Source organism: Notothenia rossii, assembly GCF_949606895.1.
Source record: "Notothenia rossii genome assembly, contig: scaffold_196, whole genome shotgun sequence".
Lineage (NCBI taxonomy): Eukaryota > Metazoa > Chordata > Actinopteri > Perciformes > Nototheniidae > Notothenia > Notothenia rossii.
Genome location: NW_027640051.1, coordinates 22,501 through 36,009, shown reverse-complemented (window position 1 = coordinate 36,009; position 13,509 = coordinate 22,501). Strand labels below are relative to the sequence as shown.

Genomic DNA, 13,509 nt, shown 5'->3' with positions numbered 1-13,509 from the left:
ACAATAAAAGGCCACTCTGAAACGTGCAGTTTTGCTTTATTGCGGGGGTCTGGGGGGGTCCGTTTTAACCCTAACCCTAACATGTCACCCATTGAGCATGTTTGGGATGCTCTGGATCGGCGTATACGACAGTGTGTTCCAGTTCCTGCCAATATCCAGCAACTTCGCACAGCCATTGAAGAGGAGTGGACCAACATTCCACAGGCCACAATCACCAACCTGATCAACTCCATGCAAAGGAGATGTGTTGCACTGTGTAAGACAAATGGTGGTCACACCAGATACTGACTGGTTTTCGGATCCCCCCCAATAAAGCAGAACTGCACGTTTCAGAGTGGCCTTTTATTGTGGCCAGCCTAAGGCACACCTGTGCAATAATCATGCTGTCTAATCAGCATCTTGATATGCCACACCTGTGAGATGGGATGGATTATCTCGGCAAAGGAGAAGTGCTCACTATCACAGATTTTTTCAGATTTGTGAACAATATTTGAGAGAAATGGTTATTTTGTTTATGTAGAAAATGTTTTAGATCTTTGAGTTCATCTCATGAAAAATGGGAGCAAAACCAAAAGTGTTGCATTTATATTTTTGTTCAGTGTACAACCTTTGTAGATTAAGTACTTTGATCAATAACAAATGCTGGAAGTATATAGTAACTCTAGAAATACTCCACTACAAAATAAAAGCATGCATTCAAGTCTTTATAGAAAGTATTATCAGCAACTGTGGTTTTTCTGACATTTTCGACTCTACTATAACTTTTTTTTCGACATACTACACTATGTAATTTTATCCTGAAATGTTCGACATAACGTTTATGTTGTTTTTTAGGAAATGTTCTACATACTATACTGTGTTGTTTTTTTAGGAAACGACACACTATACTATGACTTTATTCCGACATATTATACTATTTTGTTTATTTTTTTGACATTATTTTCTTTAACTATTTTACCACATATTATTATATATATTATATATATATATATATATATATATATTATATTATTACTATTATACATACACATACATACACTATGACTTTTTTGACATGTTTTTTTAGATTTTCCTAGATAAACTATTCAGACTTTTTTTTCCACCTACTAAACTATAACTATGTTGTTTTTCTGATATATATATATATACACACTATAATGTGACTGTTTTTGCGACATACAATACTATTTTTTTTTTTCTTCTGGTCATTTAAATATTTTCAACGTCCTATACTATGTCCTTTTTTTAATATATTTTCAACTATACTATACTATGACTTTTTCTGATATCTTTTGACATACGATAATATAATACTATGATATTTTTCTAATATTTATGCTATGTCCTTTTTTCTGGTATTTTCGACATACTATACTAGTTTGTTTTTTCAGATATTTCCAAAGTACTAAACTATGTCTTATTATTCGGATAAATGCGACATGAGATTTTGACACATACTTGTTTTTTTATATTTTCATATACAGCTTAGAAAATAAGAACACAAAGACTTCATCCTCTCAAAAAACGTATTTAATCAAAACATAATGTTGATTCATTAACAAGTTTATAAAACAGTGATTTAGTTACATAAATAAATTGATCAGTGTATCAAATCTTAGTTTCAACTTCATGAGCATGTTGACATGGTTGTACAATCATTTACCTACCGCAATAAATAAAAAGGGAGCATATTTCTAAACAAAAAGGAGCTACAAACAAGAGACAACACTGAAAGAACAGATGGAGCTTTTAAAGCACAGAATACAGTTCAGCTAAAACAAATGATAGACACTAACCAAAAGGTTGTAACCAAAGTTGTATTGGCGTATGAGAAAGGGTTGGTAGTTAAAACTACCATTTGGTTATTTTAAAGCATTAAGACAAGGCAAGAAAGAAGGCTGTTTTCGTTTGAGGAATTCTAGAGAAAAATGAAATCAAAGGAGGAAGAAAAATAAAGAGGTGAAACAGCCAAGAACGACAGTAAAGAGCAACTTTCTGTCCTGCATAAAGTCGGGATGTCAGAAGAAGAGGCGCGGACATAAAACAGCTTTTTGTGACTGAATCACTGCAGAATAAAAACATGAAGGCAGATTTCACTTGAACATCGCAGCTGTGTGTTGTCGCTGCTCTGCCTCCACAGTGGTCTCTTTCTCTGGCCTCCTACAATACTCAATACACGTCTGTGTTCAGGAGAATACGCACGTTGCATGTCCACTTCCCGTCTTGGTTTCTGCAGCTCATTACATGTCTGCAGAGCCAAAAAGCAGCCTGTCATGTACTTCTGTTTTAATCTGTCCCCTGATGCAATGCAAGGCGAACATTTTTGAATTCCTTCTGATATGTTTTTGTTGTTTGTTTTCAAAAACCAAAAAAGTACTGCAGCTTCAAGTATTGTGCCTTACATAGAATATTCTGTCATAAATTAGTTAACATATACATTTTTTTTCAATATTCAGACATATACTTTCATATATACAGGACAATAAAATGCTTTTGTTCTCTTTCTGTTTTTTTAGTCTTTTTTTTTTTCAAAGAGAAATCCCTGAGAATATATGTTTGACAGTTTCCACAAGACAGCTTGTTTTTTGTGTTTCTGTGACGGTAAAATAAGCATACTGAATGTTTGAGACAACACTGCAAAGCCAAAACAATCAGCCTTAAGATGAAAACTAAATTGAATCCAGTAAAATGAACTCTGATTTCGATTTTTTCTTTCTCTTCACCGATAAGTTGGCCGATGACTCAGAGGAGGAGCCAGTAAAGCTGGATCCTTTTCATAAGAGGTACTTGTCACTTCAGATGGAGTTTCTCCATTTGGTTTAAAGCCATTTGTCTTTTTCTTTGAGGCTGTTGAACGTTAGCTGAGGAAAGTAGGAGGAGTGCAAGGTGGACATTTTGCCACTGGACAATACAGTATAATATACTCAGTGTAAAACTCTTACTCTCTCGCTTTCATACATATATAAAGGGAAACACACAAACTTCCATGAATTGACTCCTTCTGCAAACGTAATGGTTTTATACACATTAATACCGGCTGTTGCTTTTATGGTTTACAGTGTTTTTTATCTTCAATTCCAAACTTGTCATTTTAAGGAGAAAATGAAACCTAAAACACATTTTTATATCTTATTCCCATTCTCCAGGGATGTCCAGTGCTCCTGCTTGACTCACAATGAAAAGGAATATTCCTTGAGATTGAATGGGACCTTTTCCACATCACAATCACCTTCAGGAAATTGTGTTCATTATCACATTCGACCCCACAGTGCCAAATCCTGGGAATAAGATTTGCATGAATGTTGTTTTTAGGAGGATTTTCGCTTCAAGTTAGAAAGGATATAAAAAAAAAAATGTTGGCCGTTTGATCAACCAAATCTCTCTCGAACGAGCATCATGAGTTTCTTCTTGCCCTTGTAAATCTGCTTCAGGTTGTCTATGAACTGTGTGAACTGGATGTGTCCGTCGTGCGCCATCAGGAACGTTTCTCTGGCTTTACTGAGGAACTCGATGAACTCGCTGTAGTGGCGTGGGCTGATGTGTGTCAGCCGAGAGTGCGTGGTGTTGATGTAGGCCCCGATCGTGGCGTCCAGCAGCTGCCTGAGCGGAGCCTTATCGAGAGGCATCAGCTTTCCAGAGTTCCTGCGACTGTGCAGCGAGACAATGCCCGGCGTCGTTAACGTGCACCTCCGCAAAATGTCTGACAAAACGGTGGCACACTTCACGCTCTTCACCACCAGGGGGATGACGGATGCCAGTTCATTTTTCCCCAAGGAGTGACTGAGAGCACAAGCCCAGAGCACGTCGTTGATGGCCGGGTGTGTGTCTTGGTTGTAGCTGAGGTTCAGGTGAGTCATGGCTAACGTTGCTAGTTTGTACGCCCTCATAGGATAGCCGCGGTGCTCCATGTAGCGCGCTATCGTAAACAGCTGTGTGTAGTTCATTCCCGTGGAGGCTGCGTCCAGTACAATCTGATAGGCTGTCTCGAAGGCAATGTGGTCCTTCTCGCAGAGTGTGAGGGCCGACAGGGCACAGTTTTGGGGGTCCTTCATGGCACACTGCAGGGCCAGGGTTCGGGCGGAGTTGGCGAGGTTCTCCTGCTGATGGCTGTCCAGATGCAGGCGGACGATGGTGCTGTTGGACATGACGGTGCTCGCCACGACACTGGTGGCTTCGGTGGGGGTGAAGAGGGTGAACCAGCTCTGCATGATGCTGTCCAGCGCAAACACACCTAGACAGAGGGGTAAAGAAATGTCAGTTAAATAATAAAGACCTGGCGGAAAATGTTTATACAAAGTTAATGTTGGTGTTCCCCAGGGTCCAATCATAGGTCCTCCTACATTTCATATATAGGCCTTTTATATTTGTTACTGTTTTCCCTATACATGATCACTTTTTTCCCTGTACTTGTGACAGTACCCTGGTGAAATATATTGTTGGGAGTCCTTGAAGGATAAATCGGTTGACATTGTGGATGTTTCTATTGTCAACAAATCTCATTTAAAAAACAAATCAGTTTTTTTCTGATATTTTTGAAATATTATATTGTGATGTTTTTTTTTTTTATATATGTATGTCCTCTGTTGTCTAAAAGACAAGCTGGACAACTTCAAATGTAAGCTGTTGGTTTTGGTTATTTTTATGGAATTTGTTGACTAAAAGCTAAATGGTCATCAACCTAATCCATCAAATCCAGCAGCCTTGATCATATAAAATGCATATCGCATTTTAAAAAGCAAATGAATGTGAAAGTACATTCATACTACCAAAAGACGTATTCTTTTATTGTATCTTATTATTTTTAAAACATAACAACTATTAGATTGACTGATGCAAGAATCACAACAGCGAATTTATATTGAAATAAATGTCCGAAGCAGTCAGAAGTATTGCTACCCCAACTGTGTACCAAAAATCAAAAGGTTTCCAAAACGCCAACAAAATAAATACGTCGCCAGTCTCACAATGACCTTTTACCTTGTAATTGGAAATTCCATTTCTAATTCTCTGACATTATATGGCTTGGCCCCACTCTACATCATCCACTGGCATGTTCTCAATGAGTCCATTCAAACTGCGCTCACAGAAACAGGGGCTCCTTGTTGCTCCCCCACATTCACAAGGAATCATCTGGGAGGAGGTTTTCCCCATACAGAGCTCCCTCCTTCCCTCCCTCCCTCCCTCCAGACACAGCTTCCTGTCCACTTCAGAGAAATTCAGCCAGAATTCAAGTCCAAACACAGGGTCCACTTAATCAACCAAAAGCCCTCAATCTTCCATAATTACTGCCCTGCCAGTCATTCATACCATCCCGCCGAGAGCCCTCCAAAACCCACTTTAAAAGTCTTGTCAAGGTTTCCCTAATTCGCTAAACCGCTTCACTGAACAGAAGACGTCCAATCATATCATGGGTGGATATTCAGAATCTCAGGGGTTGTTTTATTAACCATAACCGAAATAAACTAAATTACCCGAGTTCTGTACATAGACTGTTTTTTGGTACTTGTAGTTCCAATTCATGCTACTTTACACATTAATACATGTATTCTGCTGATAATTTTTACAAAAAATACCACATATATATTTATAAATTAACGTTACGTAAACCACCAAATATATGTATATACTTTTCCATTGGTGAATAAATTGAGCTCAACATGGCTGCCTACGTTATAACCATAGGTTATAACGCATCAACAATTATAATGTACTATATTACACAATTTTCTTTTATTCAGTCTATGGTAAAGACTGATTGCTTCAAAAATAACTTTATGTGGTGAATCTGTCCGTTACTAGAGCGAATACATGTTTCGTTGGGAAACCTCACCTGCTTCGGTTGCACAGGTCACCAGCCATCTCACCATCTCCCTCCGCCGCCAGTTCAAGGTAGACAGCGTCATTCTCATCACCTGTAAGAAACACAAGGTTAGCTCCAAGTCTGTGTGATGTTAACTTTGTTTCTTTGTGTGATTATGTGTGTTTTTTTACCTGAAGACCCAGCTCCAGGGACACTTTGAGCAGCGTGATGTCTGGCAGGCTGTCCATGAGCGTGGCGATTTTGAAGGCATCCTGGGCCAGTTTGAAGATGTGGGACGAGGAGTGGATGTTCTTCTGGATGGACTCTAACACTGTTTCTAGCTTACGAGCATCACCTGGGAAAACAAACAAAAGCATAAGTCAATCTCAACTTCCTGCAGGTGAAAGCCTCTTACTGTGGATGTGACAACCTCCAAAACATCACCACGAAAACTAATTCAAGGTCTACAGAATTCAGTTGCATAAAATAAGGCATACCAAGGGATTGAAAAATCTTTAATTAAATGTACACAGGTTTTAATCTTTTTTTTGTCTGTTGTAGGCATTTACAATATGTAGTTATTTGAGATGCTAAACATCTATAAACTAGACTTTTATTGTGGTCAACTCAAAATGGACAGTTACGAAAGCAAAAAAATATTTTAAAAGGTTGCAAAAACTGAATAAAGGTTCATTTGTTTTAAAAAATGTACCCATCCATCACTTCATTTTCTAGTTATCGGGTACAAGACACATCAACATATTGTTTATCTAGAATTTTTTATTAAATACAACTGGGAAGAAAACAAATATAAATGCCCATGATTTAAAATGCTTATTTTATAACTGTATGATTACCACTACTTGAGCGTGGCACATAGTATGAATAATAAAGAATAAGTCAAATCCACATAAACACTGTCTCTTAAGGTTGTGTGTGTACCTTTAGCAGCAGTTAGCATGGTGGAGGCCAGTTCACACTGCTGGGTCTCGATGTGGCTGAGTGTGAACCAGCGGGGGAGGCGGTTGGGCATCACGGACACGATGTGGTGAGGCCGAGACAGATCGGCAGAGGGGGCCGTGGACTCCAGCACCGGCAGCCTGAGCACAGAGGACAACACTTTATTAGATCTTTATTAGATGGGAGCACACAGGAACGTATATATATATATATATATATGAGGTAGGAGTAGTTTCTTTTATAGAACCAATCAATAGTTCTCTTCAGGTGGAGATTTGCCTCTAGCTACGCTAAGGAGGAGTTTAAAAATAACATCTCAATTTGTGTTTCCCTCAAACACTCACAAAGCTGCTGTGAGCTGTGATTCTCCACTTTAATATTTCCTCTTTTGTAATGTTGGGAGAGCAGACAGACATTTTTGTAAAACTCTTGGCGGTCAGGAAGAAAACCAACAGCATTTATTTATTATTCACACATTTGTTATAAAACTCAGCAGCTTGAATTATTTAGTGAATATTCCAGGAAAAGGAGGTTGTCATTAAACAGTGTCCCCAATAGCTTTTCTTTCCCTCTGAGCTTCTGTATCACCCTCATTCAAACCCAAACTTAAAGGAGGAGGAGCAACATGCATTAAAGTTTTAGTTCAATCCAGGGCTAGAACTTCCCGTCTCTCACTCTTTATTTCTGCTTCTCCTCATTTTGTGTCCACACTAAGGTCTAAATGCATATTTCTTTACTCATTTCACCCCTTTTGAAATCACTTTTCTTTCCCCAAAACACTTTTCAAGGTGTGTAAAACAGCATCTTGTGATTTCAGGTTGTACGATAAATACTAAGCATTTTGAAAATGATGACACGTAGCAACTCTAAAGTTAATAAAAACTTTATTTTTCCTGAAACTCTCCTTGTGATTGGTCATTTTAAATGTCAATATAGCCGTATAAACAGCACGCTTTTTACTTCTGTTTGGAAGGGAGCCATGTAGAGTTATTCATGCATGAGACCAGCATGTTAAATTGAGTAAAGACAGCTCTTAAAAAGGAAGGTGTCGTACTCACCGCATGGCCCTCAGTGCAATGTTGTACGTCAGTTCGACGTCATGAGGTAGCAGGGAGGTGAAGAGATACTTGGCAAAAGTGTGCATGGGGACGCTTTCTCTGTAGAGTATTTCCCCCAAACCACTGTAGGGACCAGCTGCAGGAACAACAACAACAGGACATGATTCATGAGTTCAGTCTGTACAACCTGAAGACAGATCAATGTACAAACAGAGCTGCATGCTCACATTTTACTGCACAGCGACCTCGGTCATAAGATTATTTCACACTCTGACAGTCAGCAAGTTTGATATCGCTGATTTAAAAACAGCTATGACTCGCTGTGTATCAGGACGACCATCACTCCCTTGGTCAACCTCCACAATCGTACAGGGACTTTTGGAATATTATGTGAGGGAAACTTCCAAAAGAAACTGCAAGAATCATAAGTTTAAGGGTTGAAATAATAAATAACTTTAGCTTATCATTTGTAGAAAAGCCCTAGAAAGAAAGGAAGACATGGGGGATGATGGATTACCTGCTCTACCAGGTTATCTACTGGGGTGCATATTAATGCTTTTCTTTAAGATAATAACTCAATTATAGATTAGAGCAGTTGCTTGATCTTAAAAGTATCTCAATATTTTAAAGGATTAGACTAGCTTTAGTGTTTTCTTTTACTAAAAGTACCAAAATCAACCATGTGTTAGTCTTTCTCTAAAGACTTATTCAATTGCCTACTTGTATTTTATTTTTCAAAATGAGGAATATAAATCTGAATATTAATGCTTTAATTATAAAAGATAAACTCATTTTTGGTCTTGATCTTGGAAAGGGATTTGTTGACAAAATGAATAACGGACTTCCTGTGGGCCTCCACTGTAGTCACGCAGAAGAAGCAGAAACGTGAGAGGTCGAGCGGCTCTATCATTAGTGGCTTTGGAGAGGAAGGGCCTTGAACCATGACAAGCCACAACTCACACAGGCTTATTATACCCCTCTGTACACACTCATGCATTCATTCACACAATGTCAGCAAACAGAGGGACAAAGCAAACAATACACTCACACAACTGAATACAGAAGTACAAAGTGTAAATGTACACATGCTGCACAGAAAAGCACACAGTTAACACAACACCACACACACTTAACAGATCATTAGAGCACCAACAGCTGGTTGTGGGTCAAGGAGTGAAATATGTATCTGCTCGATGCATTTAAAAACGACATTTTAGGAAATGCAATTGTTAGCTCTATTTCGATTAAGTTTGTTAAAATATCAAAGGTCCAAATATTTAAATGTCAGAACATTCTGGTGTCTCAACTCTTTCTCATCCCAGATGTATTCATTCATAAAAGATTGTAAGTATATTTAAGTCATTTCAAACTACTCCTTTTCAATTGAACAGTCTGCTAAAGTGCTGAACTAAGGTGGTGAACTCACGGTACAAGTGCAGCATCGCAGAGATGACGGTATAGTTTTGCACTTTTATCATTTCGTTTTTTGCTTCCGTTTTGACGGTTTGTTATATCTTGAAATTGGATGATTGTAAAACTCATCAAACCCAAATATATTCAATTAATATCCTGAGACAAAGAGAAGCAGCAAAACCTCCCAACCAGAAAATGCTTTACATACATTACAATGCTTCGATCTCAGCCCCCCACTCACCCTCTAGCAGGAAAGCGGCTTGTTTCCGGAAGATTTTCACCAACGTATCGTCTAGGTCGATCTCTTGGAGCTTGGCCAGTAGCTGCTCTTCGTTGCGACAGACCTTCTCCTGAGCGTAGAGGCCGTCCGGCATCACCCTCTGCTGCCCCAGGCCGATCAGGGCCGTCTCCACGGCCAGCGACACCAGCGACTCCCCCTCCTCCAGGAAGCGCTGCGTCTGCAGAACCGGACGCTCCATCCTCCGACCTGCACCCAGAGGACCTGAGGGGAAGCAGAGGGGGGAGGAGATGTTAAGGGGGGAAAGATGTTCCCTTTGGGAGGCGGATCGAGCAGAGTATTGATCAATCTATTGATCTATCTGTTCTTTTCAGAGTGAGTATCCTCCTGAGGACCGTCATCATGTGTTTTAATGGCTTAATGATGTCTTGGCAGACCTCACAGTCCATCCCAGGAGGTTAAAAGTCCCTAGTACACACACACACACACACACACACACACACACACACACACACACACACACACACACACACACACACACACACACACACACACACACACACACACACACACACACACACACACACACACACACACACACACACACACACACACACACACACACACACACACACACACACACACACACACACACACACACACACACACACACACACACACACACACACACACACACACACACACACACACACACACACACACACACACACACACACACACACACACACACAGTGCTGGAAGTCCCAATTGAAAACTTTCACAACTTGTGAAAAGGCTTTCTTGGTTCACATTTAGAAGTGAAACAAATGAGTGAAGAACAATCCCCGTCCTTTCAGTTTGTTGAAATTCTTCTCCTCGCTGAGCTCTCTGCATAATTAATGAATTTTAATTGGAGTGTTTTTCCTGCTGCATTTCTTATTCATGAGCTGTTATTGGAGGATGACTACGGGCCAATCAGCACGTCTGTGTCATCACGGCTGATTGCAACCTGCGGGCCTTGAGCTCCGACAGGAAGACGCAATCAATGCAATGTAAATGTTGGACGCACACTCAGTGTGTTTGTGTAGTGTGTTGAAGTGCATTTCCTCAAGTTCTGTACTCGAGGGCTATTTTGGAGGTATTTCAAATGAGTATTTCCTCCTTTTTGACATTATACCTTAAATGCATTACATCTCATATTATATTTTACATGTAAAATACACAATGACTTCACATCACATTGTGTATATTAATCTGGTTTCTAGTTAGGGCTTCCTTCTAAGAGAGAAAAACTGTCATTTAAACAACGTTGACTACTTTGCAAATTTGTGTTTTCAAATAGTTATATTGGTACTTTTAAATAAGTAAGCCTGTTGCCGTGGGTACCTCTGAATGTACCTGAGAAGTCTCGCAGTGTGGCGGCCCCTTCCTCGCTGTTCCTCCACGACTCCATCAGGGTGCTGATCAGGGTGCCGATGGGGTCCAGAGGGTGCCCCACCCAGCCCTCCAGGTTAGTGACAGATGTGGTTCCTTTATGGAGCAGCTCTACAGGAACACCAACTCTTAATAATATATTCATAATACTTGGTGATACCATCAGTAACACTACAGCTTCAACAATATTGAAGAAGTCGAATTTAAGACAGAGTGCAATTAAATACCTGTTTTAGCAAAGATATGTCCCAAGAAGGACAGAAGATCAGTAGCTACAATAAGACATACAATTAATGCTTGTAATATAATTATTAAAACCAATTAACATGACCTGGACCCAGAAGAGTGGCAGAAAATGAATGGCTTGGTTAACCAATTAAAATATGTGTTATTATAAATTAATTTCTCCCGCCAGCCGTCAACCATGTACAAAATAATTCAAATGATTAATAATGTTTTTTTTTAAAAAGCCGTTGTAGAGGAAATGCAACACTTTATTTACACCTTGTCTTTTAGGGAATTTAGCTGTTAGTAAGAACTTTCAAGACTGCAATATGGTGTCAGGAGATGAGACAGAAAACGTGTATTTCAGCTCGTAGCACAATATGATTTATTTGCTTTTTTCCTTCATCTTAGTGATACTTTTGTGAATGAATGAAGCCATTAAGGATTCTAATCTTATTTATTTTGCTGGTAAAATCGACAAAGAGGAAATGGAAAAATAAATACAAATTTAGAGCCCAATTTGAACATTTGAATGTTTTTGTGGGAAATGTATGTGACTTCCTTTTTAAAAAGGTTTATATGGTCTATGCAGGTTTGAAAATCTAAATCTAAATAAAAGATATAATAGCAAGTGTTAAAAATAGTAAAAAGCAACATTTAAATGTAATACAAACTGACCTTTTTTGTGAGTGCGGAAGAAGTCCATCTGTTTCTGCTGTTGCCTCCGCAGTGTGTTCACGATGGCGATGGCGAGCCTGAGTGCTTCTTTGGGGAAACCATGTGACCTCAGAGCGTCGACGCGGGCGCAGGCGGTCGGGACGTGCTCTGCAGGGAGGAACAACAACAATAAATACATCATATCTACTGTCATACACCTTTATTTTTATTCCTTTTCATTAAATTCCCCGTAAATAATGTGTCCTCGCTCTCACCGTGCCACAGGGGCCACCCTCGGGGGTCGAACAGGGAGCTGTCGAGGTTGTCATGGTAACAGTAGTGGATGTAGTGGTCCTCTGTGATAATGTGCTGCAGGTGGGGGTCCTGCCAGTGCAGGTCGCACGCCTCGATCGCCCGGGTGAACACGGTCCGGTGAGGCCGCGTGAGAGAGTCTGAGAGGAGAGAGGAGAGAAATAAGTCAGACGCTGTGAGGGGGGAGAGGGGAGGCAAAGATACTGTGCGAGGGGAAAGAAACAGGTGCATGCTCGGAAGTTACTTTAGTTTGTGCCACTGATTGGCCCAATAAGGTCAGCAGCAGCAGAGATTGTGAAACACGCTCAGGAAGGCTATTTATGCGAGTTGAGTCAAATACTCCATCTAAGAAGTCATAACTACATATAAATATATTTGTATATTCAGCAAATCTGAAACTTTCCCATGATACAATTATATCTGATGGGAATCATGAATAAATGTCCATCATTTGCTTAGAAATAATAAAAAAGGCACTTTCTTTTAACCAGACCGTGCATGAGAATCACATGTATTGTATATGTATTCTTGTGACAATTGTCTGTACATCTATGGGTACATTGCAAACAATTTGTGTTTATAGCTGGATCAGCATACTTTTAATAGTGCAGATTTGCCAGAATAAAAGCAAAAAGGGCCATAAAACAAGTTCACACAGAATTGAATATGTTGTTGCCCACAGCGTAGCTCCATGTCGACTCCATTGCAACATTATACTCCTTTTTGGGTTCTGGACATTTGAAAACTACTTATAATTACTTAGTAAGAGGAAAAGAAAGTAGCAGAAAAATAATTCCTTATAATATATATAATTGTTTTCTTAATTCTTGTCCAACTGCTTTTTTGTCTAAAAATCGCTAAAAAAAAACAATGCATGGCCAGTACAGACAAATCAGCAGCAGTAATAGCAGCGTCTCTCTTCCCTTTAAACCTTTTTATTACCAACTGATAGAAACGTTTGTGTGTCTGGGTTTTCTTTGATTTGGTGGAAAAGGCTGCAGGACCTGAAATGTGTTATTAGGCCCATTCTATTAGCCACACTAAAAAGGTAATAAGGCTCGCAGGCACAGAGATTGAAGAAAGGAGACTTGATTAAAAGAGAGGGGGGAGGGGGGAGAAAGAAACCTCAACAGTGTTAAAACAGAAGAGGGGGAGGAGGTGCTGCAGGAGGGAGGAGAAAGAAAAGCTCCAGATGTGATGTACGGGAGGATTTGGGAGATAAAAAAGGGGGGAGGCAGGTGTCATCTCACCTGGGTTGCCGGGGGGGCCCTGGGGTAGAGCGTTGGTCAGATTGGTCAGCTCGCTGCCATGGTTACCGTCCTCCAAGGGACACACGTCCACGCTGTTCCACCTGCGAAGCTGCCGCAGCCAGAAGCCCTTCTGCTCGGGCTTATAGTGGGGGTTCAGCACGA

The 13,509-nt window shown here is 39.9% G+C and overlaps 1 protein-coding gene across 2 annotated transcripts in view; it reads right to left on the bottom strand.

Moving 5' to 3' along the window:
• Nucleotides 1-1,512: 1,512 nt before the first annotated feature.
• The window catches only part of LOC307027134 (zinc finger SWIM domain-containing protein 6-like), a 22,820-nt gene continuing 10,823 nt past the window's right edge, over nt 1,513-13,509 (bottom strand). The window contains exons 5-14 of one of the 2 annotated variants that reach the window (XM_079695324.1): nt 13,348-13,509; nt 12,061-12,237; nt 11,807-11,953; nt 10,856-11,014; nt 9,473-9,733; nt 7,819-7,954; nt 6,743-6,900; nt 5,992-6,155; nt 5,831-5,912; nt 1,513-4,231 (exon numbers count right to left, since the gene is read on the bottom strand). The exon at nt 13,348-13,509 is cut by the window's right edge and continues 18 nt beyond it. In XM_079695324.1, the coding sequence (XP_079551450.1) occupies nt 3,369-4,231; nt 5,831-5,912; nt 5,992-6,155; nt 6,743-6,900; nt 7,819-7,954; nt 9,473-9,733; nt 10,856-11,014; nt 11,807-11,953; nt 12,061-12,237; nt 13,348-13,509 (2,309 nt within the window). In that variant the 3' untranslated portion in view covers nt 1,513-3,368. The remainder of the gene's footprint in view (nt 4,232-5,830; nt 5,913-5,991; nt 6,156-6,742; nt 6,901-7,818; nt 7,955-9,472; nt 9,734-10,855; nt 11,015-11,806; nt 11,954-12,060; nt 12,238-13,347) is intronic. The other variant, XM_079695325.1, reaches the window with a different exon arrangement.